This window comes from Copadichromis virginalis, linkage group LG14, assembly GCF_057382275.1.
Source record: "Copadichromis virginalis isolate Kocher_CV1m ecotype Utaka linkage group LG14, C_Virginalis_male_GT1.1, whole genome shotgun sequence".
Classification (NCBI taxonomy): Eukaryota; Metazoa; Chordata; class Actinopteri; order Cichliformes; family Cichlidae; genus Copadichromis; species Copadichromis virginalis.
In genome coordinates, this window is record NC_140631.1 from 34,615,644 (window position 1) to 34,635,553 (window position 19,910).

Here is a 19,910-nt window from a genome sequence, read left to right on the forward strand (position 1 = left end):
CATTCTGTTCAGTCTGTAGCTCCAAAAAAGCTGACAATCACTTTTTTGACAAGTTGCATCAGCCTGTAAGCATTACTTTATACATAAAAAATAAATAAACAAATTATAAAAGAGAGGTTTGGTCGAGGTTTTGCACAAGATGGAAGATGATCCAGCAACTTCTGGTGTTTCGTAAATACTGAAAATTAAATGCTGTTCAATTTGAGTTTAAAATAATGGGCCTGTTTCCTTGACTGAGGGCACAAGTAAGTAAGAGCTCTATAATTCAGTTTAAAAAAATAAACAGTGTGCTGTAACACGTCATATCACATTCATCACAAAGCATCTGTGCCATCTTTGTGGTGTCTCACTTGAGTACATCAGTGAGTTGGAATCAAATCAGATGGAGTAACACTGCAGAAAATAACAGGCTGCAAGTCATTCTGCAAGTCATTATTCAGTGCAAATAAATTCAAATTCTTAAACCAGGCAAAGGTGACCCCTGTTGGCCATGCAATTGAATAAAAAAATTAAGCTTAAACATATTCGTGGGAACACAAGTTACACAAGATGTTATGCTGAAATTCCAGTTTGTGAAATATTACTATCCCATTCAAATTCATTCCACAAAAAAATAATAGCTGTCTTTCTCAACAATCATCAAAAACAGATGTGTGGTTTTGGAAATGCAGACTAGTGTTGTAAAACATATCATGTGTGATGTATAATGCTGCCTGTGTTATGAGGATGTCAGATATTCTGAGAAAGAATTGAGCTCAACCACCAGTTGAACTGCTGGATGTTCTCTTTGCAAATCAAGAAGAATAGACGCTGAACAAGAGGGGAAGGCTGCAAACCAAACACCATGTGACAAAATAGGATATTCAGACCACATAGCTCATTTTAACCTGTAGCACTGGTTACTTATCACATCAAAGTCAGCTTTTAGATCTGTTTAGGCAGCGTCTGCAAAAGTTTGCTGAGAGAATAACTGAGAAAAGGCACCACTGTGGTTAAAAACCAGATACACTTTAAATAGGATACAAATCTAAGCCACAACTATGTCTGCATGGCTCAGCAAAATGTGTGTTTTCCCTAACTTATTATGCTTTAGTTAAATATAAAAAACTAGAATAAAGGCTGTTGGAAACTGTGTATCTTGCATGGGATTTGCAGCATTTGCAAAGCCGGAGAGTTCTTGGACCCCACAAGTTTAAGCAGCAGGTAGAGCTTGTCTGCATGTGGATTTGCAAACATGCATAAATGAAAAGGATGTAAAACTCATACACAGCATGAGGGCCATTCCCTCATAGGTCTCTCTACTTCTTCTTTGTAGTCCAGACTACACAAATCTTTCATTTCAACTATTTGAATTCAACCGGCCCACTTTCATGACTGGATTTTGCATGCTAGCAATGCTATGTGTTGACAACCACAAACACATGTGGATGGTGGAATGTGCGAGCACTAAACGGAGCAGAAAAAAAGGGGTTTCTATCTTTCTGCCTATCTTGAGTTTGTGTTTCTCGTGCAATGACGAAATCTCATCCTGAATACACCCACTGTAGTCAGAACCATCCTGGAAGGTGGTTTTTTGACCAAGTCTGAAAAATGGATGTAGTCTAAGAACTATTGCTGGTGTGATCCCAGTGCAAGATGACATCTGGGGAGGGATTAATCATTGATTGGTGACAGGCTTCATTATTGTAACATTCAATAATTCAAGCTTGAGCAAAATTCTGCAGATCGGATTAAAACTTGTAGCCTGTAAGAAAATGTGAATTACATGATTAAATAGGTGCCTGGTGGTATGAAGAGTTTTCTAGCTTTCTTAAATTCTTTAATATTTAAGCACCCCCCCCCCCCCCCCCCCATCTCTCTCTCTCTGTGTGTGTGTGTGTGTGTGTGTGTGTGTGTGTGTGTGTGTGTGTGAGAGAGAGAGAGACTTAAGGCAAAAGTGAAAGATTTGGATCAAAAGTGTTGTAGACCGGCGCCCTCTTCTTGAATATTAAAATCCTGAATATTAAAAAATACTTCTAAGAGAGTTTTCACACCTAGCCGTCAAGCTAAAGGCAGACAGTATAAAAGAATAAGCTAACTGGTTTTTTTTACATGTTTAAGGCATGTAAAATGTCGCAAATTTTATGAAATGTGCATGTGCTTTATGTAAAAGACGGAGGAGACAAAATACATTTTATTTAACTTACATGATAATGCGGAACTAAATTTCAATAGCGAACGTTTCTGGTCGGATGACAATTCCGTTGTACCGCGTTCTGTTTACAGAGCAACGTGGGTGACAACACTTACATGGCAGGATAGTGCATAAAAAAACTCACGTCAGTGGTAATTGTTGTTTGTATATAACAAAATGGGTAAAAAGCGGCGCAACGACGAGTCTGCTGAGTCAGACACTCCGCGGAAAAAAGAAACGATTCCGGAGTTCAGTGGGACAGTTTTTAAAGCCATGCTGAAGGACCCGACCACAGCCATGAAGGGTGAGTGATAGTATGTACAAATCATCAGCTTGAAGTAATAATATTGTGTTATGCATTCAGTCAACTATGCATTGTTTTATCGGCATCCCGCCTTTGCCCCCCTCCTTTTTTCGTCTGCAGGACTGGAGAAGTTTATATCGACCGCTAAGAAGTTGCCACGGTCCGACCTGTACGATGTGGTTGAAGGTTATATTAAAATCTCCATGGAGTGTGCAGAGATCTTCAAATTGCTCGAAGGAGAAAAACACGTAGAGAGTGAGGTAAGCTTTAGTTTCTCAGCGGACGGCTCTGGCCCGGCTCACTCTTTCTGAGGTTTCTGAGTTAAACTCTGATCGTGTTTCTGTACAGATGATGCTGATTTTTGGGAGCCTGGAGGCGATCCTTCTAAGGACAGCCAGTGACCTCTCCCATTTCAACATGGTTGGCAATGCCATTGTGAAGAAGACCGTTTTCAGCTACATGAAACTCCTGCAGGGGTCTTTCCGTTCAGCAAACCACAGGTTGATTTGTGGATTTCAGTAGAGCACAATGACACTCAGTTTAAAACCATTCTGGCCTCAAAACCAATGTTGTTTCCCTTTGAACACAGGTTTATCCGCCAGTGTCTCGGTCTTCTGTGCGCCTTGGTCACCCAGGGTCCAGAAGCTGCCAGAGAGGTCTTAAGTCACCTTCACATTAACAAATTTCTGTCTGGATTGGCAAAGATGAAGGATAAGCAGGTGCGATGCAGTATTTGTCCACAGGGTTTATGATGTGCATCAGATTAGTCGTATTCTGTAGATAAATCTTTTCTGGATATTATAATTTTACAGGGTAGACCTGATGTCCACCAGGCTTTTATCCAGTTTGTGCTCTCTTTCGTGGTGTCTGGTGATAACGCAACAGTCGGACAAATATTAGAAATCAAAGGTAATATTTAGATATAAATTATAATTTATGCAGTGGACTGTCTGTGAGTAACATGTTCATTTGGTGTGTTAGAACTCCTGCCAGTGATCCTGAATACAGGTCTGAAGGAGGACCGGATGTCCACAGTCAACCTGATTTTGTCCACATTGAAAACTAAAGTAAGTACTAGTCCAGGACATTTGAGATCAGATCATGGATTTAGTAATAAGATGTATTCCTTTCTGTCTTTCTGTAGGTTGTTCTAAACAAAGCCATCAGTAAAACACAGAAAGTACGTTTCTTCACACCTGCTGTGTTGGCCAGCATCGCGTCGCTGTATAAATGGAATGGGATTGCAGATGCAACCGTGGATGATGACAGAGTAGGTCGCTTGTTGTTTTGCTGTTTTGTGTCAAAAGAAACAAAGATTGTGTCAGGTCAGTTTACTTTAACATGTCCAAGTAACGTTTTTATTTAATTACATGATATTTTTAAGATGTCGGAAAACACTGAGCTTTCTGGGATGACAGTCATCCGGGAACTCGCTCACAGTTTCCTTCTTGATCTGTGTTGCTCCCGTAAGCATGGTATCAGCTTTCATGATGTCAGCTTTGGCACAGCTGGCAAGTAAGTCATTAACATTCCAATTTCACATTGTCCTTTTCTGAGAACTTCTCATGTGGATCACTGGATTTTACTTCTTTGCAGGCCTGGTAACATTGTTTTGCTCCAGTTTTTGGTGGGGCTGAAACAGGCGACTGAGGATGAACTGGTGGCAGATCTGGTGGTGAATGTGCTGAAAGCTACCCCCGATATTTTGTCCAGATACTTCAAGGAGACTCAGTATGCATATGCTCCGCGCCTCAAAACTACTTGGCAAGACAATGTGAAGCTTCTTAAAAAGGTAACTGTTGGTGGTAAAAGTGTTAAAATAATATCTTATCAGTTTTTAGATGGTAATAGTCACCTTTACATTTCTATATCAGATCTACGAGGCCCAGCCAGAGATATCCACAGTCTTTCAAACTCAGGAGGTCATCCCTCTGCCTCGCTTGCTCTCCATGGTGATGGTGATATCTCTTCCTCCAGTCTGCAACAAGAGCTTCTTCACACAGGGCCTTATTGTAAGTGACTGAGCCTCATAAAATAAACTTATTACTGCAGTAAAGACTGAAAACTTTTTTTTTTACTTAAATGTGTCTTCTCTGATTTGACAGCTTGCCAATACAGGAGCACACCTTACAACCCTGTCGGTGGTCAATTTCATCTTGAAAAGAGCCAGTAAGAACATAGAGTATCTTTTGGATAAGTCTGTGTGGTGCAGCTCAGACCTATACACTGCTGAGATGATGGAGGATTTAGTGCAGCAGTACAGGGAGATGCTCGGCAAGGTAGGTTCAGGAAAGTGCCTTAATAAAAGCAAATGATCCACCTTTAAAGGCTCGAATCATTGTTCATGCTCTGTTCCAGATTTTGCCTGACATGACAAGCATAATTGAAAAGTGGCAGTCACTTAGCAAGAAGGAAAAAGCTGGCTCTGAAGAAAAAAAGGATAAAAGCGAAGGTGATGCTAAACTGACTAAATGCAAAGTGCCTGGTAGTAGCATTCACAGTACATGATTATTGTTTATTCCAAGTAATCCTATTTTTTTTTAAAAACCCAAAAGGATCTGAGTTGATTGTCTTGTGTGCTTTATTTTGAAACAGCTGAAGATACAGCTGAGGTCATTTTGCTGAAGGCTCTGATTCTTCAGGTCCTATGCCTTTACCAGAAAGTGGTGCCGCATCTGGTTAGCCAGTGCAAATTTGACTTCAGCAAGCTTTTAAAGGGTAATGTTTTTGGCATTATTAAGCTCCAACTTTTGCTTTTTTAAAGCTTATTTTTTCCAATAAATGGCTTTTGACACTGTTTTTTTTTATCTGTCCAGGCATTGTGTCAGAGAAAGGAATAAAGGATGAAGTCCCCCCAGTTTTGCAGCACCACGTACTGCAGTTGGCCTTGGATCTTCCCGCAAGCAAATTCTCCTGGTTCCGTATGCAGGTAAGGAAGTTAAATTCTCTGATTTATTTTTATTTTTGGTTTAAAACACATCTATTCTAAATAGTTTTTCTGTGTTTACAGGGTGCTGCAGATAAAGATTCATCATCTGGAGAGAAATCTGTATTTTACCTGCTTCTCAAGATGTTTGTGAGCAGCAGCAGCAGCCACCTGAAAGCCTCCACACAGATGCTTGTTCTAAAAGTAAGGAGCATTTTGCCTTTTCCTCTGTGCTTTCAGTCTGCATTATATGAGACATACTGTATATATTTAGATATTTGAATTAGTGCTTATTTATTCAAGATTGGTCCACTTAGGCAAACAAACTGTAAGCATGTTATATTTTTATATACGAGGGCATCATTCCTGGAGGGATTATATGTATGTTAGCAGATATTTATCTTTTGTAGGGTACAGTTCAATCCTCCATTGAACTTTTTTAAGTTAATGAAATCAGAGCAGCTTAAGCTAAAGTCTTTTAAGGATTTTATTTTAAGAGGTTTATATTCGTGTGGACAAATTTCCTCCTGCAGCACTGCTAAAGCAATTGGTGTCCTGTGTTGTATTTAGGTACTAAAGGACACTGGTGTGTTCGAGCACACCTGGACTGAGCTTGAGCTCTGGCTTGAACAGCTGGCCAGACTAGAGCCAAACCAGCAAGAAACTGTTATTCAGTTCTTGGAGCGGGTAAGTCTTCCAGTTTTTATTTCTTCCTACTTTTCTACATAACCGTCATATTGGAGGTTGGAAAAAATAAAGGTTTTAATCCTTATGCCTGATAATAAACTCTTAAAATCTGTCTCTTGCTCTAGGTGTTGGTTAAACTGGTGTGCAGCTCCTATGAATACACAGATAAAGTGGCCAGCCTGGTCCAGGAAGCAGGTTATCTGCAAGCGAATCTGAGTAGCCAGGAGGGTGACACAGCCAGTGTCCCAGTTTCTCACATAGATGGTCAGCATTTAAATGTGGAATCAACGCTGAATTCTTTAGGGCTCAAGTATGTCCGTGAATGTTTATGCTTTTTACTTTTTCATCTCAGATGTCATAGACATGCTCGATATCATTATGGAGGCCAGTGATGGTGAGTTGGAGGAGTTCGGCCCAGCTGTAAGTGAAGATCTCATCATGCAAACCTTCCCCTTCAGTGCCCTGGTACCCGCTGCCCTGGAGGCCCGAAACAAGCTGCCAGCAGATAGTGGTAAATGATTTCTGCCTCACTTGTGACAAAGAGTGAAATCACAAATTTGCAAAAAAAACTTTTAAAGCATGAAATTTGTTATGCAGTATAAGAAGTACAACTTTAAATATAGGGCCAGATTTACTAAACGGGACAAAATTGCATGTGAGTGCAATCACAGACACAGTCAGTTCATTTCAATATCAAGCTCGGAAAATAATACGTTTTCTCTGCATTAAATATCGCTGTAATTAGTACTAAACTGTGTGTCGCAAACTTTAGGAACTTAATTTGCTTGATTTAAATATTCTATTCCTGTATTTTGCACTTTGTGAAAGAATCTCCAACAAACACATTTGCAACAAAATCTCTGAGTTCCCATCTCTTGTAGTAATATTGGCAATCACTGCGCTCTCTTTGTAAATACATTGTGGGTTTTTGTTGTTGTTGTTTTTAATGCCAAAACCCAGTTTAGTGAATCTGGCCCATAGCCTGTAATTAATGTTTAAAAAGACATTTACCCATTCTGTTCATGGACACTTTGATTGAAAAGTAAATGTACTGTGATCTATGATGTTTGTAACCATCTGTCTTTGTGTCTCTTAGGGATGGTATATGAATACTTGGCTGCAGTGCTCTCAGATGTGCTGCACTGTCAGAGAGAGCCGCTCCCTCTCTGTCTGGCTCTGCTGCAGTACGATAAAGAGTTTGTCTCCTCTGAATGCTTTACCTCTCCTCATTCAGCCATTGTATGTTTTCATCAGTATTACTCCAAGTGGCTACCACAGCAGTGCCGTGAAGAATTGGTGGGTTTTTAGTGATACAACGAGATTGCCTAATCAGACATGGTTAGACATAATACTTGGACTAATACTCTTGTTTATTTTGTTAGTTCCGGTCTTCTGAATGCCATGCAAAAGGATTATCAGATCAAACATCATACACTGCACTGATGAAAGCTGCCTACATCCAAGGTCCAGACACTTTGCTTAAGGATACCTTTAGGAAAAGTGCAGAAGAAGCTTTAGCTTCCCTTTCTCTGGCAGAGTTTCCAGTTGCAATCAAGCAGATATTACTCTACATCAGATCAACTGTGGAAAACTTTGGACTGGTAGGTGCGCAAAACAAGCCCCGTCCTCCTCACATTGTTGAATATGCAAACAGTGCATCATTTCCCTCTTCACAGTTCTCTAAAGACGTAGGAGCTTCCGTGTTGAGGACCTTCATGGAAATACTCGAAAAGATGGTGATCAAGCTCCAAGGCTTTCAGGAGGCAAAAAACTCTGAACTAGCTGTAGAGAAATGCCAAGAAGGACCAGACCTCTTTCTGGAACTTAACCAGTCCTCCACGGTTGAAGTTAATATTCAGCAGGTTAGAAAAATAATGCGTTTACTGTGTTTTTTCAGACTTTGCAATATTCTCCTTTTTTGGAGGGAAGGATTTTTTTTAATGAAACTCTCTCTCTTTAGATCCTTCTTTCAGCTCTTGGCTCCGTCTTCAAGCATCCATATCTGGAGCAGTGGTTTCTGGCTCTGGAGCTATCTGCCATGCCTCCTCACTCTCTAAACCCTGTCAGACTTAAGCACTTGTGTTCACTGATGACAGATAATATTCTGGTCCTCCTGAAGCTCTGTGCCCCTGTTCTTCAAGAACTAAATCATCTAGAGCTTCTGAGGAGCTACATGGGAGCTTTAGAAAGAGCTGCTCTTCAGGAATTGGTGGAGAAGGGCTCTAAACCGGCAAAGAAACACTCCAGAACTTTCCAGGGCCTCCTGTCTCTGCACAACTACATGGATTCCGGTAATTTGAGGGAAGTTGTCTCCAAGTTGCTTCTCCTCCCACACAACAGCCTCATCTCCCCCAGTAGCAGTAAGGGGGCAAATTTTGAGCTCAGCATTTACGGTCAGGCAGCTCTACAGATCCTCACAGAGTGTAAATATACGGCCTCCCAGGACCATGGCACATTTCTGACACAGGCACACCTCTTTGGTCTGGGCACCCTGCTGCTGTCCTGTTCCAAGCCTGCACTGGAGGCATTCTTGCTCCAGTTTCTATCCAGTGAGCCAAGCAGTGCAAAACTCCTCCACACAGATGTGCTGTTGCACTGTCTCCAAAGACCACTCTCAGACTCTCTGGCTATCAGCTCTCTCCTGCTGCAGAACTGCTCCACTCACCGGCTCCGGTTTGAGATGTGGTGTCTTGAACCTGAAAACATGGAGAAGCTTTCTGACCAATCGGAAGCCTTCCTTCCACTGATTAATATGTACTTACGTGTGGCAAGCAGAGAGGACCCAGCCAGACCCAAAGATGGTACGTACTGAAACAAATAATTGTTACTCTTTTATCTCGTATTGCTATATATACTAATTGAGGTATGCTTGGTTGCTGCTGTTTCATAGTGCAAAAAGACATTTTGAAAGCCTTGAAGCAAGGGTTACTCGCCAAGTTCTCCCAGTGTGTTCTGGGAAACCTGACAGAAGAGTCCGGAGCCCAGCTTACGGAAACTCTAGGCAGTTTGATAAAGCTCTCTGCAAACAGCAAGGACATCGGGGATTTGATCAACAGTCTTCCCAGTGCTCTTCAAAATGTGGACAGTTTTGAAAGGTGAAATTTATAGTCGCACTACAAAACTACAAAAAATAAATAAATGATCCTGTCAAAACTTACTTGATGAATATTCTTTGCTCTTTCAGATGGCAACTAGTAGATGTTATCAGTGACAAGCTGGCTGATTTCCCAGAAGAACAGGAAAAATGGAGGAAGTCTGTCGCCACTGCAGCTATCAAGTGTCTCATTGCCTCTTACAGTCACTCGAAAGATCAGGCTACTTCCCCATTAGAGCAGGAGCACAGCATCTTAAAAAGACTACAGCGAGTGCTAGTGGGTTTACTTCACGCATACATTTTGTAAGTTTTAAACTTTTTTCATTTCCTAACTTACTTTCTTTATACAGATATCCAAAGAAGACATCACTGCATCTGAGTGGAACAATTTTGTCAAAAATGGACTAAAGTAGGTTATCTATTTAAATCCATTTTGCTATTTAATGTTTCATAACTTTTGCTGAGTGACTGTAAAATATTCTTAAATCTTTCAGATATCGCTACAGAGATCACCACTTCCTGAACACTCTGAGCAGCCTGTTGGAAGTGATGTATTGTGGCACTGAGGTTCAAAAGGACCTGATACCTTTACCCACTCTTTACACAATGATCTCCAGCCATTCTCTGTTCCTGCCCACCATGCTGGACTCTGAAGAGGCTAACAGCTGCCAGATTAAAGGTACAATGCAATAAAGATTTTTTTTTTTAAAGATTCCAAATCACAATTTAATCACAAAAACACACATTTGTTGTCAATTTAGAAGAGTTGGTATTCCTCCTACTCTGTCTGGTGAAGAAAAGCCCGAGTGTCTGCAACATCAATCATTTTGTTGTACTTTTGGGAGCATACGGAGCTACGCTGAGTACTTCAGGTAAAACAAGAAAACCTGTTTTCTTTTTTCTTTTTTTGCGTTTTTATTGTCTTATCCTCTTATATCTTCTTCTGTTTTGCAGATCAAAAATTGTTGCTGCTTCTTCAGGAATATGAAAGAAACCAAGTCAGCCTGCTGAAGTTCCAGTAGGTTGAATTCATCTTTTTATGTTCTAAATGCTAGAAGTGTGCTTGTTTAATACAAAAACTCAGTGTGAGTTTTCAACTGCAGGTCATTGTTGTGGGGCCCAATAGCAGTGGAGCACCACAAGACCAGTAAAAGCCTGGGAGCTTCTCTGTGGAAGCAGACCAGCTCAGATGACCTGTTGGCTCTCCTCAAACCTGACAAGATGTTGCAAACTATTGCACACTTTCCACAGCAGCGCAAAATCATCCCGCAGGTTAATGTTTAACAGAATATTTACTTTTCAGATTTACACCGATCAGGCATAATATTATGACCACTGACTGATGAAGTGAATAACACTTATTATGTGTTTATCATGCCGTATGTTAGTGGGTGGGATCAATGAGGGAATAAGTGAACATTTTGTCCTTAGAGTTGATTTGGTGGAAAGAGGAAAAATTGGCAGTTGAGGATTTTAGCAAGGGCCAAATTCTGATCCCTGGTCCCTGTTCTCCGTTCCAGCAGATAAACGTCTATAGGTCAAACTCCTGAAAAAGTTCATGCTGGTTCTGATAGAAAGGTATCAGAATGCCCAGTTTATCATAGATTGGTGTGTATTGGGCTGCACAGCTGCAGACCAGTCAAAGTGCCCACGTTGACCCTGCATGCTGTCGGGGGCACCAACAATGGGCACATGAGCATCACAACTGGACCTCGGATGGCTAGCTGCATCACTTACCTGGGGAACACCTAGCACCAGGATGCCTTATGGGGAAAAAAGCAAGCCACCGGAGGCAGCCTGATGCTTTGGGAAATCTGTAGCTGGGAAACCCTGGGTCCTGCCATCCATTTAGATGTTATTTTGGCACGTAGCACCTACCTAAGTATTGTTCCAGACCATGTACAGTTTTTCATGGAAAAAGGCCTCTTTCAGCAAGATAATGCACCACAAATGCTTTGGTTCAGGAGTAGTTTGAGGAGCACAACAACAAGATTGAAACTTGACTTGTCCTCTGAATTCTCCAGATCTCAATCCAGTCAAGCATCTGTAAGATGTGCTGGGCAAACTAGTCTGATTCATGGGGCCCCGCCTTGCAACTTACAGGGCTTAAATGATCTGTTGCTAACATGGACTCCACCAGATTCTTCAGGGGTCTGGTGGAGTCCATGCCCAGACGGGTCAGGGCTGCGCTGGCAGCAAAAAATAAGGTTATGCCTGATCGGTGTCAATTAGTGGTAAATGACACACTGCATTATATGTTTGTGTAATGTACATGTTCTTACCCTCTCTCAGGAAAGCACGGAGCCACTCTACAATAATAATAAAGTGAAAGACCTTGGGAATTTGTATGATCCGTGTTTTCTGTTGCCTCTGTTCAGCGCCATATTGCGGCCAGGTATCATATTTCACTGGTTGTCGTCACTCAGTATAATTAGTTTTAATTATCACTTCTTATATCTGTTGCGTATTTCCTCCTCTTTGACAGAATGTGTTATTGACTGCCTGAAGTTTGTATCCAGCCACGCTCTTGGAGTAACTGTAATGGCTCTGAGTAGCTATGATCCAAAGGTGAGGGCGGCAGCGTACCACGTGCTTAGCTGCTTCTACCAACATCTGGAGGGTGCTCAGTTCAGAGAAAAGAGACAGGTAAATATTAGAGACATCTTATGTGTGTGTGTGTGTGTGTGTGTGTGTGTAAATGTTGTGTGTTTGGAAACACTGACGGGCTTGTTTTTGTCTCACAGCTGCTCTACTTGATGGACATGGTAAAAAATGGAATTCAGCAACAGAATCAAAGACTCCCATTTGTCATGACCACTTACATCACCAAAGTGGCTCAGCAGATGCTCAAACCTGGTGTGTAACCCTGAAAACTTGAATATCTTTCTGCTGACATAACTCTTATTATTTACTAAGAGATGCTTTTTAGGTTGAAAGTAGGTTTTAGGCTAATCTATCCTGAATAAGAATCACAGTCATGGTTTGCACTTGTTTTTCTATCTACCGTTTCCTGTAATAACAAAAGAATCCTTGACCTTCACATGTTTGTTCGCTTTTCCCAGAGGACCACATGTACGTGGTGCTGAACAGATTTCTGCTATCCCACCAGAGTTTGGACTTCAGAAGAGTCCCTGAGTTTTTTAAGCTTTTCTACAGTTTTGACTTGGAGGTAAAGAAACTGGTGAAAACACTGTTTTTGTATTCTGGTGCCGTCTGGTGTTAAACATGATTGGTGACGCTTCCTTGAACTTAAATGACTATCCAAATAAACTCCTCTTGGATGAGCAACCTTTATCGGTTTGTTTGCTTAGCTCAGGCCTTTTTTTAGACTGTTATCCGTTTTTGTGAAGGGTTGAAAGACGTGGGAGTCGTGACTGTTTGTGTTTTCTTTCTTTCTGCAGCACAAGGTGGAACGTGAGTGGATTCTAAGCGTGCTGGAGCAAGGGATGAAAGATGGACACTGCTATGACCTGTGCAACCAGCAAGGCATCTTTCAGATCCTTTTAGGCTTCAGCAGCAGCCCTCTGTGTGATGAACACTTCCAGGTACACGCTTGTCTGTCTGTAGTTGTCACCATTTTTTCTAGTTGAGTTTTGAAGAAACCTTCATTTTAGATCAAGACAATATGTCCTAAAAAAGTTAAATCTAAAGGAAGATTGAGCCTTTCAAACTTTTGTATTACTATTGGGTGATATATTGACATTTTCAGACCAACCAGGGCCTTTATGGTTTGTTTTGTCTCACTAATCTCTCTCCTGACAGCATTTTTGTATCTGTGACTGTTCAAGGTTTGGCATGACAGCGAGCTTGTCTTTCTTGCTGATTTATGTGAATATGCTCTCACTGATATAGTTTCCTCCAAGGGCTTAGATTTGTGTCAAAATATTTACCATGCTATCAATTTCTTTCTAAGCAAGACTTGATGTCTGTGTTCTTAAATTCAACCCCTACAGCAACCAGTTTCACACGTGTATAATATGATTCTACGTAGAATAAGATTAGGATTTGCTGGTTAATTGGTTCTTGGTTGAAAACCATTTCAGACGACTCATGGTACACTCAAATGTTTCCACATTACCACGTCGTTCAAACAGTAATTTATCCATCTGTTTGCCCACTATGTTCTAGATGTCAAACATCCTGTGTCTTTAGGACATGTGCTTTCTCCTTGAATCTATTTCATAGTTACTTCTGTAATAGAAGGTTTATGGATGTACTAAAGTAGGACATGTACAGGGTTGGTGTGATAGAGGAGGATGCTAAGAATATGGTGAGATCGGGGGCAAATGAGCTGCTGTGATTTCAGTCATTTCTAGCAAACTTAAAATCTGACCCCTTTGCTGCCAGCTTTGGGGGAGTTCACTATTCAGGTGGATCTCTGGGGCCAACTTAATGCAGTTGCTTTTGCCTCTCTGCACACCCAGGAACTTATTTTGTGTGATGAGAAGGAAAGAAAACATCATGCTGTACCTGGTGGATTCAGGAAACTGTTGTTTTTGGGGCTCGAAAAGATTAGAAAATTAGTTTGCATGCAGAACAAAAGTTATTATAGTTAACTACAGCTAAACATAAAATGTAAAACTGGAAATGAAAACAAATTATAGTTTACTAAAGTAAAAATAAAAACAGATTGTTTAAAAAACAAAAACTACTGAAATAATCTTTTTGAACTTGAAATGTTTGAAACTAAAATAAAAATATAGAAGAAATATCCTTAGTTTTAGTATTAATGTTAGTTTGGTACAATTTGTTATTTACTTAATATAATTAAGTTGTCTCATGAGCCCTCGATCAATTTTTGTGACTATGGATGTGAAAAAGTTGTTTTTATTGTAATAGCCATACTAAATGCTACCGTTAGCATATAACTGCTGTGATATTAATAAAGAAAAGGACTTAAACTAACGCTGAAACTGATACAATTGATAAAAATTAAAGTAAAACTAAACATTTTCAAATAATAAAAATACTAGCGGTTACCAGTGCTGCCCCTCAGCCTCCTAGTAGATGCACCTATTGTATGAATATGAAAATCCTAGGTGACTTTCTTCTTGAGTTAACGCATTCACAGAATTTTCAGAAAACTTGACCTCTGAATTTGAGGTCGAGGTCACTGAGATTTGAACTCATACTTCACCTCGTTCTCAAGTTATCGCATTCACACTTATTCGTCCCGGGTGAGGTGACGACAATACCCCATCAGCATTTGACGTCTGAGGACTGAAAACTAACCTGAAACAAGCAAACCCACTCTGGAAACCTATTGAAGCTAAAATGAATTAAAAAAAAATTTAAAACAAGATAAAAACTCACTAGAAAATAGAAAAACTATAACAACTCTGTGCAGAATGGACTACACATTACTCAGCTATTACTGCGTATAATGAAAAACACCAATAATAAGATAGTTATTCATTACACTAGTAGGTTATAGAGCCAAATCCTTCACATAATGAAGAAAGAGATCAGAAAGTACCACCGTAAAGTTCTGAAAACGAACACATTTTTGAGGATAAGGTGCGTGATTCTCTGAAATGTACACAAACAGGAAAAATAAGAATATCACGTACATGTATTTCTCACTTTTTAGGCACAGATCATCAGGGTGTTGTGTCAGGCTGCTCATGTGACCAAAGCGGCGCATAACCTCACCAAGACCTCTGGGCTCCTAACCTGGATAATGCAAATAGTTGAAAAAAGGTGAGCCTTAAATTAAGGTTTGCTGTTAAATTTTGGTTCTTTATTTTGATATTTAAATTTTTATTTTGATATTTTAATGATGATTTTCATCAGTTACATATTTGTTACATATGTCTGTTTTTAATTGACAGGAATCTGGATTGGCAGCTGCTGTGCGCCATCATCGATCTGTTTCATGTGCTGTGGTTTACGGCCCTCGGGCAGAAGGAGAAGCAGGTGGATGAAGCAAAGACCTCCTTATCTGCTGAGGAGAAACCTCAGAGCTTTGTGAAATGTCTTCCTCCGCCACTCATCAGTGAATTCTTATGTGTGGCGTCAACTATCACGAGACATCTCGGGTAACGTGTCTCATCCATCATTCAGGGCTGTTAGAAAGTCCACACCTCGGGCACTTTACCCAAAACTTTTATTCACACGTGCAGTGATGAAATCTAAGATGTCCAGTAAATGTTAACTGTCTTTTGATGAAAGATGTCATTGTTTCATCTCCTTCTGACAGGTTGGGTTTGAAGGCTGCTCAGCTCAGCTTGTTTCTACAGACTCTTTGCTCTGTGCTGAAGCATCGTGCAACTGCTCTCCATGTAAGCAAACAGGCAGACCGGCTCACGCTCCAGCCACAGCCTCTGTCCTGCACCGAAGCCCTCGCTCTGCTTCACTGCTGGGCCTCCTCGTCCCACAATACAGAACTTCTTACCCAAATACAAGCCTTGTCAGAAAAGCACAAAGTGAAGGAGGTGATGGGTGAGTGCTTTTAACAAATTCTAACATACAGAGAATCTTGTACAGTTGCCACGGTAGTCTTTGATGGACACCCTCCAAGCCCATAATGGAAAAGGAGATACTGATCATTTTTCAACCCTAAACAAGCCTTATTTAAACAGCTAATTAAAAAAACTACCAGTTGAAACTTAACAGCATGAACATGATAAACATATATGAGGTGTTTGAATGAAACTAACTGGTATAAAAATGTGGTATGACCCACTTTGTACCCATGTTTGCAGTTGTGATTAAGATACTTTGTAATATCTTTACTTTGTGTAGCTTTGATAACTACTTGCTATCTCTAAATAGTAGATACTTCATATTTGATATTTATATGGTTTTATGAATGTGCCTGATTTGCAGCCAAACTCAGAAACTTGGCCTTAGAGTTAAAAGTAAATGCAAAGGAACGGCTGACGAAAGAACAGCAATAAAAATCAGGCTTAACAAGTGTCATGTTTATAAAGAAGTGGAAAATTTAGAGTTTTGTTATTTTGCATTGTCACATTGTATATCATTTTGTCCATATTCCTCTTTAGGGATGAGAAAGGATAAGGCCCGAGTTAAGAGCTCCCTTTCCCACGTCTATGTGCGAAAAGAAAAGTTGGCAGAAGACACAGAGACCGAAAATGAAGATAAGAGTCTTCTGACAGAGTGTAAACTTTACCTCACCAATATCTTTGTTCACTGGGAGCCTGCTTTCCAACTCTGTGAACCCCAGCCAGCTCTGCCAACAGACAAGCTGGATCCCAGCTGGCTGGCCAGGATTACTGCGCACCTGGTTACAAAGTGGTCCCTGAGGTGCTTGGTGGAGGACGCGTATGATGAAAACAGGGCAAAAGAATTCTTGCTCTGGCTTGAAAAGGCTGTGATCAAACACACAAAAATTGTGGATGTTGTACTGCTTGATCTTGGCTTGAAAGCGGACCTCCTTCGGCTCTACCATCAGGCCTTTGAAGCTCACTGTCACTCCAGCATTTCAGCAAGAGCAGAAACCTTACAGCTTTTCACCAAGATTATGATCTCCTTGCTAGAGATCCAAGGCAACCTTCCAGAGCTGCATCAGGCAGTTGTCTCTGCTTGCATCCCAGAGGCCACACATGATCAGACTAGACTTGGTAAGAGCCTGCTACTTTTTCCAAACCCTCATTCTGAAATTGTAACTGATGAGTTATCTCAGTTAAACAAGTGGGATGTAGTGTTAACATATATAGTATGAAAGGATTTAAAATTGAGATTATTGTCCCGGTCCCTAGATGTCACAATGCTGCTGCTGCTGCTGCAGGAAAGTTACATTAACAAACATAATTACTTACAAAAGATGGAAGCCCTGGCAAAAGCATACTGCTTTTACACTTTTGGTAATTACCAGAATCGTTTATTTTGTCATTTTTAATCTGCCAGTATGCAAAATATCTTTAACTGAAATGATATTTTTAGGACTTAAATACAATTATTGTTATTAGCCATGGCTTTTCAAAATTACTGGTTTATAAAAGGGAAGGAACAATAGTAAAGCACATTTTTATATTTTTATTAAGATGATAAATTAGAGTTGCTTACTTGCATTCCAGAAGAGAAAAAAATAGTTTTATTGGTTAAATGATTAATTTCTGACTCCTCAGAGAAGCTCAAATGTGGGAATAAAAATGTTTGAAATTCCTCACTTGTCCTCGAAACGGTGAAATGTTGAGAACTCGCTGAAAAGGAAAAGGAAAAAGTTTGCACTTCGTGGTGCTGCATGGTCTTTGAGACAAACAGGGAAATACAGAAATTATTGTCACAGTGAGGTCGAGCATGCCCTGAAGTCAACTGCTGAACTGGTATTCACGAAAAGGCCCAGAGGAAGAAAATGAAGCAGAAAATGAAAACTTACAGAAGTGGATGTGAATCAACTTAAGATTTTAAGTACTAGAGACAGAAGGAAACCAGTGTTGATCTTCAAGTAGAGATAAATGCTTCTAGATCAGTCTGAGAAGGTCTCCACAATTACCTCCACAATTTATTCAGACAACTGAATAAAGAAGACTTAAAAGGAAGAGTAGCTGCTGGTATAAAGACATTATTGGGGCCTGTAAACATCCAGAAACATCTCGGATTTGCCAAAGAACACAGATGGTAGACTGTAGATAACTGGAAAGAGGTACTTTGGAGAGACGAATCTAAGTTTAAACTCTTGCACAGAAACTGTTTGGCTCATATACCAACAGGACAATGACCCCAAGCATACTTGAAAGCTGTGCAGAAACTATTTGACTAAGAAAAAGGAATTTAGACTGATGGTCTGATCATGTCAAAGTCCAGACTTGAATCCTTCAGAGATAGTTTGCACAAACAAAGAGAACAGCTGGAAACTATTAATTTAGTAACAAAAGAGATTGCAATGCCAGCAAGAATGACAACTCCTGTTAGGATCAAAGGATTTTGCCTAATAAATGGCATAATATTTAGTTTTAAACACGTTTTAGAGATTTCTTAAATATTCTTTTCTTTTTTTTGACAGGTGGTCTAAGAAATGGTTGAATATTCTATATTTGGTGTTTTTTAACAAAATGAAGTTATGAATTCAACTGTATATTCTCTACATTGATTAGATACTCTGTATTTGCCACATTTGTCAAAGCATGAACTAAAAAAAGAAAGCCTACAGTAATAATATATATTGTCAAACATATTTTAATCGTGATGTAGAATCCATCGTACGTAAAAATATACATTTAAATATAGAAGAAAATAGTAAATACATGTTTACATTTTCTTTTTCAGTATCTTTAAAGTCCCAAAGTGACAATAAGTTTTAATAGGTTGTTTTGTAAATGAGTTTGATGTCTTGTTTTCTTGTTTCCAGAAGCAGGGTTGTCTCTGCTGTCACTGTACATCCATGAGGTGTGGAGTGGAGCCACATCGGCTGATCTCTTCCTGTCTCATGTCAGTTTGGTGACCGGAGCCAAGTGCAAGAAAGTGAAATCGTCCCAGAAGAAAGTAGACATAAGAGCCATCTGTAATGACATCATCACCATGAAGAGTTGAATATATAAATTATATGTGAACACTTAATGTGTTCTTTAAAATAGACCAAATGAGACGTCACATACTTCTGTTCAGCTGCATTTATTTCCTGTAAATAGACTTAAAATATTTTGTAAACTTTTGTAAAACCGTCTTGTCATAAAATGTTGATTTACAAATCTGTTGTCAATTTGAACGTTATTTTAAACTCATTAACCTCAAGTGTGCCTGCAAGTGTGTGTGTGTGTGTGTGTCTTCAATCACCGTTTTTTATTTTGAAATTTGCTGCTTTATTATTCATTTTCAGTCCAGTCCTTGTACCTGATATTTTTATAGGAATATCTTTTGTTAAGCCACCTAATTCTGACCTATGAATCATTCAAGTATAAAGAAAATTCACTTAATGATAAACTAGTGTTGTCTAAACATAACAAACAACTTGACAAAAGACTAATTTTAAATTGTATCTTTAAAAATAATTGGTACTTCTGGTTTTGTGCGTATTAATTGTCCTTATATTGGGAAGTCACAAAGAAGGAAGAGCATGTGGATGGAAGCATAACTTATGTTAAGCTATGCTTTGTTTGCAGGTGGAATTCTTGACATTGTTTCCTTTAGTATAAAACTAAGGACATATGTATCAAAATAAGACATCTAAGATTTTTGTTCATATTTTTATGTAGAGTACTGTCCCAAAGTCTTGGGCCACCCCTACACGTCTTCATATTTTGCTTGCAAGGAATCAGAAATCTAGTAATTTTTAGTCATGTTCATGCAAAACGGGGGGAAAAAAACAACAAATGACGTGACGCAGGACCTGTGAGATGCATTTAAACCTTCAGTTTTGTTCATCTACTGCTCACCAAGACCTTTAGAAATAGTCTCAGTGGAAGGGTTGCTGGCAAGAAGCCATTCTTAAGGAAGGAAAATGAAGTGAAAAGGCTGAGGTGTGACAAGTTACACAAGAACTCCTGAAAATCGGTGGCAAAGGGTCTTATGGTGTGATAAATCCAAATGTAAAATTTTTCATTCAAACCATTGTGGAAATGTATGGAGGAGGTACAACAGTGGGTGTCTATAGCCTTTTTTTTTTTTTAAGTGGAGGCTCTGTCATGGTTTGGGGCTGCCTTTCAGCCTGTGGTATTTGACATCTTGTCATTAACACAGTAAAGTATTTTTAGAGTTTGATTGGCAACAACTTTATTTTTCAGCATGACAATGATCCCAAAACACTGAAAAAACACAATGAAAG

The 19,910-nt window shown here is 39.7% G+C and overlaps 1 protein-coding gene across 1 annotated transcript; it reads left to right on the forward strand.

Moving 5' to 3' along the window:
- Nucleotides 1-2,254: 2,254 nt before the first annotated feature.
- On the forward strand, nt 2,255-18,880 carry urb1 (URB1 ribosome biogenesis homolog). Its single transcript, XM_085430597.1, has 39 exons — nt 2,255-2,477; nt 2,598-2,737; nt 2,826-2,977; nt 3,067-3,196; nt 3,290-3,386; nt 3,459-3,544; nt 3,622-3,747; nt 3,862-3,992; nt 4,074-4,269; nt 4,352-4,489; nt 4,583-4,756; nt 4,836-4,962; nt 5,073-5,195; nt 5,294-5,406; nt 5,488-5,607; nt 5,974-6,090; nt 6,216-6,354; nt 6,443-6,601; nt 7,187-7,386; nt 7,473-7,691; nt 7,767-7,952; nt 8,051-8,891; nt 8,981-9,185; nt 9,275-9,461; nt 9,535-9,593; nt 9,679-9,863; nt 9,946-10,056; nt 10,139-10,202; nt 10,288-10,456; nt 11,477-11,579; nt 11,670-11,830; nt 11,929-12,040; nt 12,247-12,353; nt 12,586-12,729; nt 14,775-14,884; nt 15,016-15,222; nt 15,384-15,625; nt 16,189-16,767; nt 18,498-18,880. The coding sequence occupies exons 1-39, from the start codon at nt 2,351-2,353 to the stop codon at nt 18,677-18,679; spliced, it is 6,768 nt and encodes a 2,255-aa protein (XP_085286723.1). The 5' UTR covers nt 2,255-2,350; the 3' UTR covers nt 18,680-18,880.
- Nucleotides 18,881-19,910: the final 1,030 nt, after the last annotated feature.

Coding starts and splice junctions, on each gene's coding strand:
- urb1 (XM_085430597.1), top strand. CDS start 2,351: ATGGGTAAAAAGCGGCGCAACGACGAGTCTGCTGAGTCAGACACTCCG. Junction 4,490..4,582: donor TCTTCACACAGGGCCTTATT/GTAAGTGACTGA, acceptor CTGATTTGACAG/CTTGCCAATACAGGAGCACA. Junction 6,602..7,186: donor CAAGCTGCCAGCAGATAGTG/GTAAATGATTTC, acceptor TGTGTCTCTTAG/GGATGGTATATGAATACTTG.